General features: G+C 35.0%; 1 protein-coding gene across 3 annotated transcripts in view; it reads right to left on the bottom strand.

The window, feature by feature from the left end:
• Window positions 1-1,830: 1,830 nt before the first annotated feature.
• Window positions 1,831-22,012, bottom strand: part of LOC126971871 (klarsicht protein-like) — a 39,886-nt gene continuing 19,704 nt past the window's right edge. For all 3 annotated transcript variants that reach the window (XM_050818399.1, XM_050818395.1, XM_050818403.1), the window contains 6 exons: window positions 14,108-14,286; window positions 12,484-12,635; window positions 11,695-11,899; window positions 9,747-9,908; window positions 7,432-7,529; window positions 1,831-6,578 (listed from right to left, as the gene is read on the bottom strand). In XM_050818399.1, the coding sequence (XP_050674356.1) occupies window positions 6,344-6,578; window positions 7,432-7,529; window positions 9,747-9,908; window positions 11,695-11,899; window positions 12,484-12,635; window positions 14,108-14,286 (1,031 nt within the window). In that variant the 3' untranslated portion in view covers window positions 1,831-6,343. The remainder of the gene's footprint in view (window positions 6,579-7,431; window positions 7,530-9,746; window positions 9,909-11,694; window positions 11,900-12,483; window positions 12,636-14,107; window positions 14,287-22,012) is intronic.

Here is a 22,012-nt window from a genome sequence, read left to right as displayed (position 1 = left end):
ATATAATTTTACCAGTGGGAGGCTCTTTTGCACAGGATACCGGCTATATTATGGGTACCACAACGTCGCCTATTTCTGCCGTGAAGCAGTAATGTGTAAGCATTACTGTGTTTCGGTCTGAAGGGCGCCGGAGCTAGTGAAATTACTGGGCAAATGAGCACCTTATGTCTCAAGGTGACGAGCGAAGTTGTAATGCCGCTCAGAATTTTTGGGGTTTTTCAAGAATCCTGAACGGCACTGCATTATAATGGGCAGGCTGTATCAATTACCATCGGCTGAACGTCCTGCTCGTCTCGTCCCTTATTTTCATAAAAAAAAGATGAACTTATAAATCACTAATTCTTCAAAAAAATACAGAAACATAATTTTTAGAAAATCTGACTGCGTACAAAATATGTAAAGTATCAAATACAGTATTGTAGAGCTTATAAAAAATATTCATGTTCGTACAGCGATCTTTCCGAGCACGAGCTGCTGCTTTCAACCGACAGTGTCTACCCACGACGGCGGCCGAGCGCGGACTGATGTTGTTTCGATAGATCTTTCTGTGCAATGCGTACGGAGTGACAAAATAAAATAACCCTTAGTACAACACATTAAAGCTCATGCTTATCAGAAAAAATATATGAATTTTAGATGATTGATTTTTATTTTATACTGAGATTATTTATAACATATTCATTATTTTATTTCCCGTGTTTTTGAAAATATTATATCTGCTTTCCTAACGTATTTTTTAAGAGACAAAATTATGTAAGTAGTAGCAGAAAAATTATCCTGAATGAAGCCCCATTTCGTCAATTTTGTGTGAAGAGGTAACGGATAATCGTTTTTACGACATAAAATCTCAAAATTTCAAAGCAAAAATTTTCCGCTAGATAAAGAAGTAATCTATTTGTGGCAATTTTTAGTTTTGTTAGATTTAGTTTCATTTCATCACAAACTCTATCGAAAAATATCTTATTTTTGTCGGATTCGCAAACGCGTCCTTAAGTACTTGGTGGCAGACATTTTCAATTCAGTCTATTTATTGTCTAGGTACCCTTAAAAGAAGCTCGTTGTTACTGAACACTCAATCATAGAGTGGCGTTGTATTCCAAAGGCTCTGCGTAGGCTGAGTTTTGCTTCAGACAATTATTAGCGTGACTGTTGTTTATTGAATGATAATGAAACTTCTTTAGAATCGTTGAAATTTGGAACTCGATGAAACGAAAAAACGAGACGATACAGGCGCCTTTGCCAGCTATTATTTATAAAACTATTATTTTGGCTGCCGAGATTCTCGAGGGTGCAGAGGACGAATTTGGGTGCATTTTTTAAATCCAAGATGGCCGCCGCGCAAATTTTATTTTCAACAATATGGATATCGTATCCCAGGTTCTCGGGGGTGCACTTCGTCATATAAAACTTGGTTTCTTTTCACTTTGAATATGAGTGAAGTGTCATCTGCAAACAATACTACCTACCTTGTGTTTTTTTTATTTATACCTACGTCTGAGCGGAGCGTTAGGGTTGGTACATACAAAAAGATTGACAACGCGGACGCAGCGCCGCAGTTAATTTAACTCAGACAGCGGACTGGTCGCTACCAGTCTCGGCAGCGTACGGCGTGGTAAACAGTAGGCTTGTCTTCCCAAGAGTGCTTAAAGGCCGTGTAAACCGTGTGTATGTCTGCGTGCGTCGATTCGGGCGCACCACGCACTAATGTGATGTTAATGTACTGAAAGTCTATTACTGTATTATGCTATAGTAGAATATAGAATTAAATCAGCAAAGCTCTGTTTAGTATACCTACTCTATAAATGTGCATATAATAAAAAAAAAACACAGTAAAATATCAAATTTTATTTACCATTCCAAAAAAACCAACATGATGTTTACCAAACATATATCTCCATTCCTTTGATAAAAAATAAATGCGCATTCATAGCATGATCATACCCTTATAAGCTTAAAACTAAAATAAAAAAGCCTTAAGAAATATGACACACTACTAAGGCATCAACCGCCATAAGAACTAAATAATATCTACTAACGCATTCCAACAGTATTCTGGTACCTAAGTTTGTATAGGAATTCGTTTATTATTATTATTTAAGCCAATAAAAAACAATATAGTTTTTTACTACATAATTTGCGTCAAGTGTTTATATAAAGGTGCGTACAAATTAAGCGCGGCAAACCATCGAACATAAACGCGCGGCGGCCGCGTGATATGTAGACGGGCCTCAGGGTTGAATATGTAAAACAGGACAAATAATAATGAAATTGACTGTTTTTATTAGGCTTGCTAACCGTACTCGAAGATAGAGTATTGTACTCTTTATCATGTAGGCGTACTCTATAATTTACAACACTAATAGAGCATGTTAACCACTGGACTGTCAGAGTACTTTTGTGCCTGTTTGATACTCGCCATTTTGGCGCTGTTGGCCATGTAGCGAGAGTCTGCGGTACTAAAATTAGTGATGCCAACCTTAGCAAACCTCGATAGATGTGGAAAACTATTTACAAAAAAAAATTGTGTACTTCAATACGTTGATTCTTGAAGTATAAATAACAAGGAAAACGAACGAAATTAATTCAAAAGGAAAATACTTCAGAGTATTGTAGGTTTCTTCGTTTGTATTATATTTGTATTATACGTCAAAATTAGTTCTCTGGACGCTCGCGGGTGCGCTTCAAATAGCATAAACGTATGGAACAGCCTGTCCAGTGGTATTTAATATTTATACAGGTCAGTGGTTGTAATACTCTTTTTTACAAAATGTTTACTTTACTTGTACCAGTCATGTAATATTATGCAAACCCATTTTATTTTTATAATTATATTATATTTAAAAATATAAAATAAATGACACTCGAACATGTGATCGCACCTTTGCCGCGCGTAATTTGTACGCACCTTAACGAATTTTTTATTTTACTGTTATGCGTTAGTAGAACAGTTACCAACATATCTTTCCTGTGGTGAATGGTGATATATTTCTATCATCGGCGGTATACATTTTAATTTCAATATTTAAAAAAAAACAATTTAATTTTCAATCTTACTCACCACAGGAAACTACTTAACTTTACGTTAAATTTAATTTATATTTCACAACAAGAATTAAGAATGCGCCTTACAATTATTATTTCCATAAAATATATATATATATATATATATATATATATATATATATATATATATTAATATAAAATAGCAATATAAATGTCATATTTAATAAAATCATAACAACTGTAATTGAAAATATATTATATTATTAGATTATAGAATTTTTGTCTGTGTGTCTGCTTGTCCGGGCATAACTCGAATACTACTGAATATGAACAAGAGTTCAGGACATAATTAAGGCTATTTTTGGTGTTCATGCCGCGGATAATGTCGGTAGTCACAAAATAATATGAATAAATACTGTACAGATAAAATATAGTAATTTTAAATAATTCTATACTGAGACAATATATATTTTAAGCTGTAATTATTTATACCGTCAAGAAAAATAATAGTACATTTATAAAGTTACCAAAAAATTTGTTTTGTCAGTTATCCAGTAGGCATGGACACATTAATGAAAAAAAATTCACGAAAATAGAAAATCATTGACAAAAGCTCGTTTAATTCACAATTTTATTCATACCTAGAAACATGTTTATTGTTTATGCATTGTCAATAATTTTAGGCGATATTTTTGAAACGTTATTACAATATGTAATTAAATAATTGAATTAATAATTTTTATTTTCGAATATGTAAAACTGACAGCAAATTTATGGTCACCTAAGTTTTCTACATAACTCGACCTTTATTCAAAATTTGTGGTATATATGTATTAAAATAAATACTTTTTTACGGATTAAAACCTAACAAACTTAAATTGTAACTGTATTTTTTTTAATTTTGAAATTATATTTTTTTTATTATTTTATTTAACCTGACGTTGCCACATTTGCAGAGAACGTTTTCAGAGGTACTGACATACAATTATACGCATTTTAATCCTTTAAATAAATTTTTAATGGATTAAACTGGAAAAGTAATATAAAAAGGACTGATCTATGAGGGAATAAACTATTATGTAACTCAGTAGGTACTCAAAATAATCGGACCTAAATGATACATTTTAGTCGCGAAAGTCTGTATTTAAATATATATATATACCTACTTATAATCAGTATTTAACTTTAAAATATTTTGAAACATATCAGCTGATAGCCGAGACAAACATGTATGTTGAGGTATATAATATAAAGGTAATTAGACATTATGTATCATATTATTCAGATACTACGCCATTTCTTCTTCTTGCGCCGCTTCTTCTCTCTCAGAGCGCCATTTGTTTCCGAAGCGGTAGGAGTATAAGAAATGACATCAAAAAGAATTCTAAAGGAATCAATTTTGAGAAAATAAATGCCTTTTATGCCTTTTTCAATAGCATAATTTATTAAATAGAACATACTAAAATAAACCATGTCCATCTATAAAAGGTATACAAATAAAACAATTAAAAAATAACACAATAATGCCATAATAATTATCTTGCCAGTGATTGAGGTACCAAGTATAAAAAATTACGATTATTTTAATATGTAGTTATCACTTTTTATTGAATTATTAAATCCAAACGAATAACATTATTATTTTTATTTGAACTGTATTCACGATCTATATGATTATTGTAGTAAACATTAGTTACTGTGTAGTTTTATAGAATCTAATGCAATTATTAAATTAATGATAAAAAATCCATTAAATTAATGATAAAAATATCCAGTTTTTCTATATCCGTTTTCGGAAGTACGTGTGTACTTATATTTTGCGATATTAAGCTGGCTATCCACTCTTCTTGCGCATCTATCGCGCTCCGCGATCTTGAAACTACTCCCAAACAATGGATTTGTTCGCGAGCGCACGCTCTGTTGAGCACTCTCCGCTTTCGGCTTTCCAATCGATAGTTTTTGAGTAAAACAAAAGAGAATTCAGTGTGATCGTGAAGGTGCATTCGTCGTGTGTCAAAATCGGATAAATGGATAGGTGGTCAAAAAAGGATCCGAAGAATGAGAATTTAAAAATTTAAATTAACAGGAGGTACGGGTGATAATCGAAAGAGACCCACGTTTGCAATATAAAATGAAAAATTGTTGGCTTATATTTGTTTTACTAATTGAACCAAATTAAACATATATTCAAAATCAGATGAAGATATTCGTATGCAGTTTTTATAATTCGTCAGATTTGGGTTCTAACAAAAAAACAATATTTGTTCACAACGAGACTAGTTTCTTTTGGAGATGCGTGTACCGTGTCCATTAGCGCGGAGCACAGTTTGTGCGCGAACATAGTGGATACCCACCTTAAGAAAGTAGCAATGAAATCTTGACACTTAATTTCTATCATCAACTTTACTGAAATGGTGGTAAATTGGAAACATTATAAGTTATAATAATAAAATTATAACTGATTTTATTTTGGATTTGCTGATTATAATAAATCGAAAAAAAACGATCTATTCACTTTAGATCACTGGCGCCATGTTCGAATATATACTTAATTAGCACTCTGTAATATAAGATATATTCTTAAAAAAAAACAACCTATAGGCGCATTCTACACATAGTTTAAAAACCTAATTAATTGTACTAAAGTAGATTGAATACAATGTTATATCTCGCTACGTTAGTTAATAACTAGTTTGAACTTCATCTGATACAGATGACACGATATTCCGTTTATTGAACTTTTTTTTTTGTTGCGGGCAACACTTCTCTTAGTTCTTAAAATGAAAATTAATTATTAATGTTACTTGTCTACCTAAAAATCCGTTCACACTCCAACATAAATAAAAAATACTCAATGAAATGTTAGTTATTTGACATTCACTCTCGTAATCAACCGTGCTTGCGTGGGGTTGTCAGCAGTTGAACAAATATATTACCCAACCCCGTCACTCAGTCATATAACCACAACTCTAGTTGGATGATGTAAATCACAACCATTTGACCACTTACGTAGTAGTTTTCAATTGTTTCATTCTCAATCAATTCCTTTTCGACAGACCAAACATGCTTTTATTAAAAGCGATTTCTTCTTTAGCGTCCCAACAAGCAAGAAGTTAGTCTACGCTTCTCTTTCAAACCTTTATTGTCTACGAATAAAAAATCTAAGCAATATATTCGAGTAAATTCTCCGAAATTGTGCTATTCTAGTCGCAATAGTTTTAAAAAACTCATTTATCATTATAAATGTCACTCTCTAAGTCTATAATTGACAAATTTAGAACATTTCACAGACTATTATTACGTCAAAACGTCATTAAGACCATAGCTCATAAAGGCGTCTTCACACTGGTGGCGGGCCGCGGACATAACGCAGTTGCGGCGTCAAAGTCTGGGCTAGAGAGTTGAGAGCGTCGCAACACCTTGGTCTTTCTACGAGCCACGCAGCCAATAGTAAAGCGACGAGGCAAAGTTGTATGGGGATAGATGACCGCAGTACTCGCCAAACCCATCCACTTCTTGGGTTGTAGTCAGGGTCTCCCGAACCAGTTTTGTTTTGCGGAACAACTATTTGCTCCCTGTGGAACAAAAAGAGTTATTAATATCATGCATAATAAAATGTATTAATACTTCATTCACTTCTTTTGAGCAATTCTTATATATATAACCCGAATCTTATTTACTGTGTGGTGTGAAATCCGTTTCAATTATAAAAAAATTATCATTTTTTCATTGTGAAACAGCTACAATAACATAAGAATACAAAGGTAAATTTTGAAAAATAAATATACACAAGACTATAATAGCTTAGTTGACCCAATGTCCTATACATTGGGTGATCCAGAAAGCAGAAGACCCCGGTTCGAATCCAGATGTTCTATTAGGTTTTTTTTGTTCAAGTTTTGTACATTCTTAAAAATCCGAGCAAGGCTCGGTCATCCAGATATTATTTATTTAAAATAAAATGCTACAAATAATACAATTTTCGGTTAACGATTAGGGTGACTTAAAATAATTATTTTTATATTTGAGGGGACAAACAGACAAGTAGCTGAACTACTGAAAGTAATAAACCACCACACAATGCACTACGAGATATAAAAAGGTATGTTGCTAGCCTTAGTATGCGCTGAGCTTAAAGATGCATAAGTCAAATCTGTTTGTGAATAATGTTTCTTCCTAACGGAATGCCAAACATGAACGTGGTGCGGGTAAAATTTTGCATTTTGACGTTACCGGCTGGTAATGAATTAATTTGGGTTCGTGTTAACGTCAATACTTTCACCAAAAAGTCCCCGTGAAATAATATCTCTGCGAAATACCAAAGCCAATTTGTTAACAACCTCCTATATTTGACTTATATAAAAGTGTAGGTATCATTAAATACACAAGTAGGTAATTAAAATCTATAAAAGAGGATATAATACTTACGAGTCGTCGTCAATTTTAAAATCAGGAATACTTTGCTCAACAAGAGCGCGACATGATTCTTGTAGAATTTTCACCTCATTTTCAGTCTGTTCCATGCGCTAAAAATAAAAGTAAAGGTTACATAGCAAATTTTTTTCATTATTATAAACTAAAGATCTATTTTCAATACAATAGAATGAATATAAAATGATGTTACAAAATTATACTATCTTTCTATAAAAATGGTTTTTATTTTGTATAATCTTCTATATATTTTATTTTATTTATTTATTACAGATACAAACGGTTATACAAAACTTATAACAATTTATACTTAACAATACTTAAAAACCTATAGTTTCCTTTCTTTTTAAACATGACGAACTAGATTTGCGCTACATAGAGGTAATATTAAATAAAATTCGATATTTGACATGAAAATGAAATATACTTAAATCTTTATATATATAATTCTTGTGTGCGTGTGTATGTCACTGAACTCCTCCTAGACGGCTGGACCGATTCTAATGAAACTTTCTGTGTGTATTCAGGTGGATTCGAGAATGGTTTAGATTCACAATTGAACTACCTCCTAAACGGCTGGACCGATTTTGATGATATTTTGTGTGTTCCAGTGAATTTGAGATTGGTGTGTGTCTTCAGGTGGATTCGAAAATGGTTTAGATTCACAATTAAACTACCTCCTAAACGGCTGGACTGATTTTGATGACCTTTTTGTTTGTTTCAGTGAATTTGAGATTGGTTTAGATTCTCAATTCCGCCCATATAATATAATTCTCCTGCTCATGTGTATGTTAGTGAACTGCTCCTAACGGCTGGACCGATTTTTCAAATTTAAAACATGTGTACAGGACAACGTCTGTTGGGTCCACTAGTATAATATATAAAGAGATACAAATAGATTAAAGCATTAAATTAACAAATCAAGAAAGGGTTTATTTGAAACATTTTGTAAGGTCGGCAATTTATCAAAGAAAACATCTGGGTCAACTAGATTTTCATTATCATTTAAGTAAAAATTATATATATGTATATTATATAAGAGATTTCCAACTTGATATTGACTCATCACGATATCTCTGGAACCATAAGGCTTAGAAACTTGAAATTTTATAAGAATATTTCTTTGGCCGAGTAGAGGTCAAGAACGGATTTTAAGAGATTCCACCCACAAGAGGTTTTTTTTTTATGAACAGAACAAGGCCTGTGGGGTCAGCTAGTTCTGCATATACAGTTAGGCAACTGGCATGTAATTGAATGCATCCGTGTATTTATCGAGTGATTTGGAGAATGGTACCTAAATATAAAACAATTACTGCTAAAAAATATGTAAATTATTAGCCGCTCATCAATCAGACCCCAAGCCAATTCTTGGTAATATCAAAATTGGTTTATGAAAGGTTTTTTGGTAACCATCAGGGCATGCTCAGGCAGAGTCGATTACAGTACTTTTTCAAAAGAATTCCATAAAATCCCGCCTGAGATAAATAAATAAATATTACTACGTAAATACCTGTCGTAATATGTAGATGAACATTATTTTTTTTTGGTTGAGTTCTCATGACAGGTGCTTGCTTAAATGTCAATGCTTGTTGGGGCGACGTAGGACGGGTCGTTCCCTTCCCTAAAATATGGTCAAGGTGATGGCTGACCTATGCGTCATGCTCGTGAACGGGCGCTACTTGAGGTGGAGGGATGATCCTGATCCCAGAAACCGTGCTTCATGCTCACAGAATACTTTATTTATTTACGGTGTGTATGTATTGATGCATCTACTGTACTCAATAACTCTAGTCTTAACGGATTAATTTACATAAATTTTTTGACTTACTCATGTATTTATTGAAGTAGGCGTTACTTTGCGGAAATCCATAATCATACCAATATTTCTCTTTAAACAATTCGACACGTGTTTCGCCTCTACACGAGGCATACTCAGGACGTGTTGTCTCGCCAAAATCTGGCACGAAACTCTAGAGGCGAAACACGTGTTGTTTAAAGACAAATATTGGCGGAATTAACACTAAAGAAAACTCAAATCATTTGTATTACTCATGTATAGCATCACTTATAAGTATTTGACGTTTGAGTATATTTTTTGCGTCACTTTACATATACATATTATATATAACGATGGAGCTATAAATGTTTATTTAAAAGAGTGGCAATGGGTATCTTGCCACATATTCTCATAAAGCTCAACCTTTTGCAAAGTGGTGGTAAATTTAAAAAGAAAAGAAAACTTGACATTTAGACTGATTTGACAAGTGTCATTTCCTTGACTTACATGAATAAAGAGATTTTTGATTTAATACCTTAGCGATAGCTCTATGAGCGGGGGAGTTGGGCGCTAGTGCTGCCTGCAGTCTCTTGGCCAGTTCCCGAAGTGCGCCGAGACGCCGCGCGCGACCGCCGGCCGCTTCGCTGTCTCCGTCTGAGATGCCAGAATCCGACAGCGAGTCGCACGTAGAGGAAACCTGATGATGCGATACATTTTACACTTACGAGATAGATATAGGCATAGATAATTTATACATCTAGATAGAGCCTCTTGCTGTTAGACAACCGATGACTATAGTTGTGTTAATTGTTAATCTCAATTTTTTTCGACGTTTTCACATCTATCACAAACTTTTATAAAGAAAGACGTTAACAATTGTAGATTTATTATATATAATATCCGGACGACCGAGCCTTGCTCGGATTTTTAAGAATGTACAAAACTTGAACAAAAAAAAAACTAATAGGACATCTGGATTCGAACCGGGGTCTTCTGCTTTTCGGATCACCCAATGTCCCATCTGAGCTATAATAGACTTGTATATAGTGGCGAAATTTACCTTTGTATTCTAATGTTATTGTAGATGTTTCTCATTCAAACATGGATAAAACCATTTTTTTTAAATTGAAACCTAGCTAGATCGATTTATCACCCCCTGTATACTTAATTTTATGAAAATCGTTGGAGCCGTTTCCGAGATTCAGATTTTATATATACAAGAATTGCTCGTTTAAAGATATAAGATATTAAGTGTTATAAATAAGCGCCAAGTAGTGTTATTCCAAATTTAAACTATGTTTTTATCTTACCTTTGTCACTACAGAATGACAGGGAGAAGTAATTCTAAACTTGGAGTAACTATTCATTGCGTTTATTAATAAGACAGTAAACGTGTTATTACAAAAAAATTAAACGCGTGTTGAACACTTGTTTTAAAAAATAATACTTATAAAAAAAACTAAAGAACACGCTTTGTATAAAATTCAACTAAAAAATAGAAAATTAATTTAAATTAAAAATAGTGTAAAAAAAGATTATATATTTCATTATAAAAAAAGCGTGGGATGTAGAAGAATTATTATTTTAATAATATCTTAAAAAGCACCCCACGCTTTTTTTTATAATGAAATATATAATATTTTCAATTTAAATTTATTTTCTATTTTTCAGTTGAATTTTATATAAAGCATGTTCTTTAGTTTTTTTTAAACTATTATTTATATTAAATTTTTTAGTTAATTTTTTTAGATTGAATGAAGGGATTTTAATATTTGCGAATAAAAATATATTAGTTATATTGAATGATCACTTAATTCAGGAAGTCCGAGATCCCCGAATCCCCTCTTATAATAATTAGCCCAGTTAAATCACGCATTAATAATTTATAATGGAAATATAAATTCACCGCCATCTATTCGCTTCTAAACGAATTAGATACTTTAATTTTGTGGAACTGTCCTGACATGTCGCGTTTTTTCCTTTGTAGTTTACAATAAATTACTAGATGGCGCTTATCAGTAATTTATTTATTTAAAAATTATATAAATTAGCAAAAATCATATTTTGCAATTGAAAAATTGAATAATTTTATCAAATTAGTGTCATGTCATCGGTCCTCGATAAATCTACAAAGCTTGAACGAAATCTAGCCTTTTAAAGTGGGTCAAAATCGCGCCCAAAGAAGTAGGTTACAAACATACAAATATACAAACGTACAAGTGAAGCTAATATAAAGCGTCTAAAAAGTTCTTTTTTTAATAGATACGTGTCTTTCTGTTGTCAATTAATTAATTAAACAAGTAATTAACATACTTAATTAAACAAGATAAGTGTTCCAAATGACTATCGCCGTTATGAATTATTGTTAAATAAAATTACATCAAAATTTTTCAATTTATCATAACTTACAAATCACATCAAAAATTAAAAAAAAAAACAAGAGAGTTGTCGGTCATAGTGGAAAGCAGGTACGCTCTCATTACCTTCTTCTTGTCGACGAGTGTTGCCGCCAGTTGCCGTATCTGAGCAGCCACCTCTCCCTGATCTTCCTCCTTGGCGCCCTTGTCTCGCAACGACTGCAGTGTTGCCAGATCTCCGCGTAACGCTCCCTGGAGCTCTCGCAATGCATTCTCCCATTCAGCCCACGCGCTTACGGCTTTCTCTAGCGACAGCAGTTCGTTTGACGTGCTGCGAAAAAATATTTTCTTTTCTCAGAATGATAAAATAATATGTCTTATTCTTAATAACACCATCCGTTTATTATATACCTTTTTCAGATCTCGACTTGTTTTATCCCTTTCCGTCAAACGTCATTTTAATCTGTATAAATTTATGGTCACTATTCTAGGCACGTTTAAGGATGAAAAAACAGCGTAAAAAGAATAGGAAAGTCTCAGGCCCAAGGATGTCGTAAGAGGCGACTAAGGGCTATTACCAGTGGCGGCTACCTATGCCGGCTAGATTACTGGTACAACGACCCCTTTTTCTGTCGTGAAGCAGTAATGTGTAAGCATTATTGTGTTTCGGTCTGAAGGATGCCGTAGCTAGTGAAATTACTGGGCAAATGAGACATAACATCTTATGTCTCACGGTGACGAGCGCAATTGTAGTGCCGCTCAGAATTTTTGGGTTTTTGAAGAATCCGGCACTGCATTGTAATGGGCATGTCGTATCCATTACCATCAGCTGAGTGTCCTGTTCGTCTCGTCCCTAATTTTCATAAAAAGCAGATTAGTTTCTTCTTCAAGTTATATTTATTTTTATTTATTTACCGTTGATGGGCGTCATCCCAGGCTGCCAGCAAGGCAGTCAGGTCTGTAGTGAGGCCGGTCTCATCAGTTTCCGTGTCTCCGAGAGCCCGACGTACAGACACCGTTAGCTTCAGCATCGACACCTTGCATTCCAGCAGACGGGAAAGGCGCTCCTGGAATCAAATGGGACAGGTGTCACTTAGGACTTAAGAATGGAGAGTTCTAATATCATAATTTCTAATAAAGTTAAAGTCAAAATCAAAAGTATTCATTTGAAAAACATTTTAATTCTAATTCTATTTGAATATTAAACATTTCAGCAAGGCATTGATATTTTTTCCATATCGATAAATAAATTGTCAAAAGTTGATAAATACTATGAGTTGTGTATTAGACTGACTCATAAATAACCTCAATCTGTCTGTGGTACGGGGTGATTCGCAGGTGTTGTCAAGCACAAAGTCACAATGATAAAAATAATGACTCCCCAAAATTAAAAATGAAGTCTCAATTCAATTAATTTTTTTTGATAACTTTGAAACTCCGTCGTTGATGAACCGATTCTTTATAATTACTGATATAATAAGCAAACTCAGAATGACGCAATTATTCGATTTTTTTTTGTAAACTTTCTCGAATCATATTGAAAAGTAAAGTGATGGGTAAGATGGATTAGACATCATATTTCTTGAAGATTATTAATCAGATTTTATTAATGATTTGATGATTAATCTAATGTTAATTGCAATTAATGTTTTCAATTATTTAAGTATCATTAATACTCATTATAACATATGTTATCTTAAGCCATAGCTTAAGCTACTTTTGATGTATATTCAATATTTTAAAGCGAGTATAATTATAAATTGATTAATGATTTTATTACTTTATAAATATAATTTGTGGAAACTTACGTAAACGAGGGAATAGGTACTTACATGGGAGGTTTTATATTCTTTAACTCAAAGTTTTAATGTACTTTATACGAACGAACTAAACAAACTTTAAATGAAATTTTATAAGAACTATTCCGTTTTCTTTTTTAAAACATATAACAACATAAGTGACTTTCCTAATAATACCACATATTGGGAATTGGGATTGGGGAGGTTTTTTTACATACTGAATAACGATATTTTAGGAATATAAAGAAGAGGCCCGCTGAATCTCTTGCGCCCGTTCTTCTCAGGTGGAAGTCATACTTTTTCGAATAGATTTTAGACTTTCAATATATATATATATATATATATATATCATATCCTATTTTCATTTAAACTATTTAAATATTAATTTAAGTAGTTTTTAGTTGTTTGTTCTTCTCAGGGTCAGGCTCTCACCGCCACCTAAACAACCAACATTCTCTTGCAACGCCAGAGGAATGACAAGAGCGTAGCCGGCTTTTAAGGAAGGTGTACGCGCTTTTTTTGAGGCTACCGATGTCGTATCGTCCCGGAAACACCGCACAAGGAAGCTCATTCCACAGCTTTGTAATTCGTGTAAGAAAGTTCCTTGAAAAGTGCACTGTGGAGGACCGCCACACATCAGAAACTCTCCCTGTGATCAATGCGGTTAGCGACGTCTCCACGCAACGCCAAGTGATCCAGCCGTTCACAGAGCACTGGGTCCCCGACATATTTCAAATTACCTTCAGCTCCTCAATTCTCCTGTGTAGCTGGGCCCTAGTGTGCGGTTGGGGTGCGCAGTCACCGGGCTCGCAGACATCGTCCAGGGTCGCTCGCAGGGCCGCGATCTCTCGTCGGAGACGCCGGGCGCCGCCGCGGCGAATAGCAGCTGCTCGAAGCGCTGACCACCGAGCTGATACAGCTGTTGGAGAATCACAATTTGTTATTTTAAAGTGATAACCCTCACTTCTGGGATTAGTTATACAAAATAAATTTTTAACCAAAATTTATGAACGATGTGGGACTCGAACCCGCGATCCATCCAAGTGATCTTTCGAACTGAGCCAACCGTTCGAGTCACGCATGGATCGTACATTTTGGTATTTCTTGTTCAACTCTCAGAATGTGGATCCATCAACAGGATCTACTTTACAGTTGATAACATGCTCAACCCAAATAATTGCACTCAGCCAACCAGAGTCAAATTGTGACTTCCGTGACTATGCCGACTGTAAGGCGACATATTAGGATATTTTCTTTATTTTAAAATTACAGAAAAATGATTTTTTAAAATGTTTCGAATCCCTGGCATATTCATAAGGAGAGATAGAAACGTATAATCCATACTTCACGGCAAATATTACTGAAAGATGGTTCGTTTATTTGTTGTGATTCAGCAATTATTACATTTCGAACTATCACATTCTATTTTTGAGTGTCAAAATGAAAAAGTTAGTGACGCTATTTATTTATTTAATTTATTTATTGACAGACTTTTACACAAATTATGTTGCCCCAAATTAAGCATATATAGCCTGTGTTATGGGTTGCAAGACAACGATAATATATTTAATACAATATACTTACTAAAACATACATAAATACATTTAAACATACATAAATACGTTTAAACGACCATGAATCGGAAACAAACATCCATATTCATCATATAAATACTTGCACCTACCGGGATTCGAACCCGGGACCTCTAGCTTAGTAGGCAGGATCGCTAACCACTCGGCTATACAGGTCAGGTATTATATTTAAATATCAACTTTAATGATGCTTGCTGTAACTAGCGGATAGCTGGTAGCAATTTCACCCTTCATTTAGATAAGACATGCTAATACGGTGCCAGTTAGCATTACCATTAGTAGTAGATATACCCCTTGGCAGACTGATATATGAATGTGGTTCGTCCATTTTTAAATTTTATTTATCATGAAATATTCATTTCAATGTCTGGCATATACCTCTGATCAACTTTTGCTTAAAAATTAACAAATCATCTTTAATTATTGTTTGACAATAATGTTAAAAGTTGATCAGTTATTTTAGTTGAATCATAAAGTAAAACTAATATTTTTTATGGAAAAGAAGGACAAACGAGCGTACGGGCACCTGGTGTTAAGTGATCACCGCCGCCCACATTCTCTTGCAACACCAGAGAAAGCACAGAAGCGTTACTTTTAAGGAAGGTATGCGCGCTTTTTTTCGGGGAACCCATGTCGTATCGTCCCGGAAACACCGCCCAAGGAAGATCATTCCACAGCTTTGTAGTACGTGGAAGGAAGTTCCTTGAAAATTCGATTTCCAATGCAGTATAGCGAACAGTAAGATCGACTGTCCAGAGTTACTTAGCATGCTTGGACTAGTAGCGCATGCCTTTCCAATTCGTAGCCCTAGCTTTTTCATACTCCCATGGCGAGGTGTAACTATCGTGCAAATAGCTTCATTACTAGATCCTGCAGAAGTTATAACGACTTATCAAATGACGTAGATCTAGATTTATATTCTATATCTAGTACAAAATTAAAAATAACTTTAACTAATAACTTCTTCCAATTTAAATAATTGTATTAATATAGTTTCAAAGCGTAAAATTAAATAATATCAATAGTTCTACATAAATGTGGAAACTTTTAAGTAGCCTTCATTACTTTTAATTATTTCATAAGTTATAATTGTAAGCTAGCTGTAAGTCTCCCAAATATTAAAAAAAAAACACTCTATGGAGGACCGCCATACATCTAGATGATAAAATTAAATAACAACACATTCCCATAAAAGGAGCTTTTTCAATTATATTATATAGCACGAGTTTTTTTGGAATTTATTCAATCTTTGATTAAAAATCTTTTTTTTTTTAATTTATTATTTGAATAACCTAGTGCAGATAATGTAGAAGCGATGGTTGAATAATTAATTCTTGAGTATTAAAGTTCCGTGTATTAACTATAATAATAATTTATCTAATTCTATAGCACCGGTAGTGTTAATAAGGCATTGTTCCGGATCGCACTGTCTATTGACTGAGTGAGTGACACATTCATTATTCAAGGCAAACAAAAATAAACTGCGCTGTGCATAGTTCGCACATATCTTAACTACCAATCTATATTATATAAGTGTATGAAAATATCTAGAATTCTATTTATACCATACAACTTATACCATAGACTATATATATTAGCGTATAGACGAACTGACAGTCCGATTATGCGTGACCAAAAAGTAACTAATGCCAAGCGTGGCTGACTGTTGACGACTTGTCGTTCAAAATCGGTTACAGTAACAAAAGATTCGCTTTCCTATTCTATCTTGCTGTATTCAAGTTCTTCTCACTCGCACGCCTTGTTTGTTTATACGCTAGTGTATTGTAAGTCTATGTTTTATACATAGCGTTCTTTGTCTCACAAATGACCTAGTAAATTATTTAAATTACAAATCACCAATTCACACTCCATATAACTGATGCTAAGAGCGCGGCAAAGTTTAACTTATCAATCTGTCAAAGTCACAAACGCCATAATAGAAATTGCTTCGATATTTTGGTACTGTGCTGTGTGTGTATTCAGCCAATAAATTTCTTCGATTAAAACACCGTTATTCGATTATTACACCGTCTAATAATTTTAAACGTAATTATTTGGTATTAAATGAAAAATAATAATATGACTTTATAGCCAATTCAATAACATTTTTTTTATATTAGAACAAAGGAACCTTTCCCAACATTAGTGGGAGATATAAAAGAAACATACAAGTAATATAATATGAATGTATTGTTTATTAATTACTTTTTTAGGACACGTGGCAGTCTTTAAATATCCTGTACTCGTTTTGATTACAATAGAGGTCAGCACATTAGAATGTAATCTGTTTCACTCGGGTACATTCAGATGAGTTGATTAGTTGCCAGCATTTCAGCTATAGTTGGTACTTTGTTTATGTTCCCAAATCTTGCAGACATTATTCATTTAAAAGGCAAGTGGCAAGGAACTCATTGCCACTCCTTCCCATAAAGCCCAATTTTAAAAAACGTATGTTTGACATTCTAAAGTGTAATTATTTGATTTTAGTGAAAAATTAGTTTTTGATCGTTGTTGTTTGATAAGGCGACGGTCTTTTGGGCGGGAACAACCTATAACATCATAAAACAAATGCTGCCGACCGACTTATTTTTTTAACTTCGAGGAAGTAGATTAAATCCGCGCGATTTGAGATGGGAAATAGTCGCCATATTAGTGACGTCAGACAAAAACACTTTAAATTCATCAATCAACCGTACCGTTAGTATATTGAAGAATAATAATTATGTAATTAAATAAATTTTTCATCACATTAAAAAACTGGTGCCTAGTTGCCCCGCTTCAGCGGAAAGACGTCCACTGGTGGACAAATTCCTCCACCAAAGATCTCCATGACGATCGGTCTTGCTCTGCCTTTATCCAAGCTATTCCGTCGATCTTGATCAGATCATCGGTCCATCTCGTGGGGGACCTACCAACACTCCGCCTTCCAGTACGTGGAACGAACTGGTATGTCTCACGTGCATATAACTACAACTACCAATATTTTCAATCCCGAACACAATACCACAAATGCAATGCTGTCCGACGGCTGTACTAACATTTAATAGCATGCTGTATAAACTAAAATCTAGCAAATTAGTCAAAACCTTTGTAAACTCAATAGAATAACAAGCCATAAAAGACAAAATAAAAACGAAAGTAAGCTCTACGGTTAAAGACGTCGTAAACATTAAGAAAACACGACGAGCAACGACAAAAGTTAAAGTTAAACCAACACAGTAATCAGTTTAAAATAGTCTCTCAAAATGCGGACTGCTGAACTTGTATTCGATTTCGACAAGGATCTAGAAAGAACTCATTTCAATGGTGTTTCGAAAATATTAAATATACCGTGAAAGAAGACCTACGAAGTCTTTATAAAGTGCGATGACGTTCCGTTAATACTTCTGGTATTGCAAGAGATGACCCGAAACTGCTTTCGTATCTGTGCATAGTAAAAATATATCGGCACATAATAATGTTATAAGTAGTCGATTTTTAACTTTTTTTTGTAATAAATAAAACCTAGTGCGGTGTTTTCAGGACTATGCGCAATGGGTACTTTAAAAAAAGCACGTAAACTTTTTTAAAGGGCCGGCAACGCTCTTGGGATTCCTCTGGTGTTAAAGCGCGCTGAGCCGTTACGCTCGGTTATGAAACATTTGTTCGAATGAAGTGGAGTCGAAAGAACGAAAAAAAAAATAGTTGTCTTTCGATATATTAATCGACACATCGTTTATTTTAGTTTATTTAAAACATAATTTATCGTGCACATAGAGTTAGTTACCTGTTAAGACATTTGACTGTAAGCGTAACGCTCAAGTGAAACGAAAATTCCGCAAAGTGAAGGCATTCTAGAGATATTTAGAGTGAAACTAACGTTTGAGACATGCATTAACTATTTTTAACGAACAAATCGTGAGTTTGGTCGCAGCGCTTGAAATTTGGAAAGTGTTAGTCGTGATTTGTGACAGACAAAAATAGACCTGCATCTTGTGTAATGTTACTCATTAGTATACTAGGCATACCATGCCTACGGAGCTAGAGGTCCCGGGTTCGAATCTCAGTACAGGCAAAACATTGATTTGATGAATATGGATGTTTGTTTCCCATTTATGGATATTCTTAAGTATGTATATCGTATTAGATAGATATATCGTTGTCTTGCACTCATAGTACAAGATAGTTTCATTATTATCTTCATCAGCCGGAAGACGTCCACTGCTGGACAAAGGTCTCCACGCACGATCGGTTCTGCGCTGCCCTCGTCCAACGTATTCCGTCGATCTTGGCCAGATTGTCGGTCGATCTTGTGGGGGGCCTACCAACACTTCATCTTCAGGTACGTGGTCGCCATTCGAGGACTTTTCTGCCCCACCGGTCATCTGTCCGTCGAACTTTGCCACTTCAGTTCAAAAGTCACACACTAAGTTTGGGGCAAGATTAATTGAACAAGAGTATGTCTATACTATCGTTATTATTGTGTTTGGGGGTATACTGCAATATGTATAGGAACATGTTTAGTTCCTCTGTTTAATCTAAGAATTTTGCATTATTTCGTAATATTCATTTAAGCTCAGACGTCGGAGTGTCGATATCTAGAGGTATTATAACTTCAAAACAATATATATCGGCGCAAATACTACAACACACCTATTATAAAAGCGAGAAAGTAGCACGTGCGCTGGGTCCTATAAATACAACCGCACGGTCGACACTTGGGTCTTTTCGCGCACACCCGACCGAGCTACTTACGTCGTTTGCAAGTAGTTCAAAATAAATTCACGCGCATGGCAACCGGAGCCCCGTGGTTCATCCGAAACGTTGACCTTCACCGCGACCTAGAGCTTCCGACAATAGCTCAACACTTTAAAGAGATCTCGCGACGCTTCTTTGACAAGGCGCCTAACCATCCCAACATCTTGGTTAGGAAGGCATGCGGGTACACCCCCCTTCACCATAGTCTCAACCCAATAAGACGTCCCAGACATGTAACGGTAGACCCGGATGACGACATCACCATCGCGAACGCGACACCCACACAAACACCGACACAGACACGCACACACCGCCTTCGCAGGCGTAGGCGCGGTCAACCACCGCAAACCACTGGCACTCGTCACTCTGACGATGGCCAGCGGCCCGCACCCTAGATATACCACACATTCTTTTGATACCCGACGAGACGTTAGTCCTCGTCCTGTAATCGCTTCACTACACTCACTCACACACGGACTGACATACACCACTTACACAACCACAAACACACTCCACAAACAGACACAAACACAAACATACATGCACACAAACATTTACACTACGTACATACATACAAACACACATACATACAATCATAAACACATACATACACACTTACATACATTACACAAAACATCACCACACTCGCCGGCGAGTGTGTTCTTATCATCTTTCATCTTCATTTCATCTTCATTTTCATTCTCTCTCCTTCCCACAAGCACACAGCCGGTCTGAGGTTCGAGTCTCCTTAGGAGACGCCCCGCGACTGTTGTTGCGTAGTCTTTGCGGCCTCCACGGCCCACGTCCTACTTCGCTGTGAAAGCCAGAGCTGCTAACAGCACAGAGGAGGTTTTAGTCGGTATGGGGTGTCCGCTTACGCGGACACTCGAGTCCGACATATTACGCCCCGTTCCGGGGCGTAAATACGTAACAGTATTTCCTCCTCTCAAAAAAAAAAAAAAAAAAGACACTTGGGTCAGTCGTGCTCGGGCTGTCGTACGGTACGGACCTCTCTGGGACGTCGCTCGTAACGTTGCCCGTTGAATAAACGAAAGTAATAAAATACTTACTCGTGTAGTTTTCTTTGGAAGAACCAATGAGTGATCTTCAGCAAGATAGCAATTGTGATGTCAACAGTTATGACGTCACACCTTTTAAAAACAATACAGAGGTTCTTTCCTCGTCATATATATTGGCTCAAATATGAACGTTGTACACGCAAGGATCGAGTGGGACAGACTTTTTTTGGCTGGATTGGTTACTTCATTATGTAGTTAATTAAATCTGACAAAATTGGCCTCGATTATACTCTAAAAGCATACGGGTATCACTTAAAAGTTTATTGGTTAGTCATATCCAGCAGCAAAATTGTTTTGGGGAGTGATTTACTGTGCCTGTTTCAACATGGACAGTTTGCGTTCCGGCGGAAACCAATCTGTATAATAGTATAACTGACTCTGAATTCCACTTAATGTAACTGCTTCCCGTGCTGTATTGGGGATCTGGGAACCAGGACTATGTACTTTAATAACATGATACTCCATTTCATATTTCAGAAGTAGTATTTGATTTTTCCTCGAAAATTAAAATTTATTAATTCCCTACCTATTTTAAATAGTATAAGTCAGATATCGTATGATATTACTTTAACATAATTATATTAAAGGCCTGATAAATAATTTATTAAACCTTATTAAGCGTCAAATAGACATACACACATACAACTTCATTATAATTTGTGGGCACTCAAGGTCCTTATCTATTAAGAATTAGAATAAGTTTTTTTTGTACATGACTCTTTGCTGCCATTAAAAATAAATAAAAATAAAATAGTATGAATTTGAAAACCGAAAATACATTGGTACGTGGAGGGCGAGGATCGGGGGCTCCGTGGTGTATCAACACTTGTATCTGTTATGCCATCTTGCGTAACAGGGCTTGCGATATTAGCAAATTATTTCAGAAATATTTGTCGCAATTTGATTATAAAATAATTATTTCTGGACCTCATGGGACGTGAATCCCCCTTCCCGTTCCCCTTTCACCCCCTGGCGTCCTGTTGCGTCAGTACGGTTTGCAGTATCATTACCGCTAGGTACCTGTCGTGATATTTTCGTGCTATAACAGCTTTGTTTTTGAAGTTTTCATTATTACATTTGACGTTTGTTGTTAATAGTTCTATAGTTTCTGTTGTTCTGTGTCGCTATAGTAGTACTGCCAGAAAAATAAATTCTATTTTACTTAACCCAGATTCATTCATTAATTTTACATCATTATTATAATAATAATCAGCATCAAAACACAACAGCTTTACAT

The sequence above is a fragment of the Leptidea sinapis genome, chromosome 2 (assembly GCF_905404315.1).
Source record: "Leptidea sinapis chromosome 2, ilLepSina1.1, whole genome shotgun sequence".
Taxonomy (NCBI): domain Eukaryota; kingdom Metazoa; phylum Arthropoda; class Insecta; order Lepidoptera; family Pieridae; genus Leptidea; species Leptidea sinapis.
Note: the sequence above shows the minus strand (reverse complement) of the source record. Positions and strands in the feature narration are given on the sequence as shown.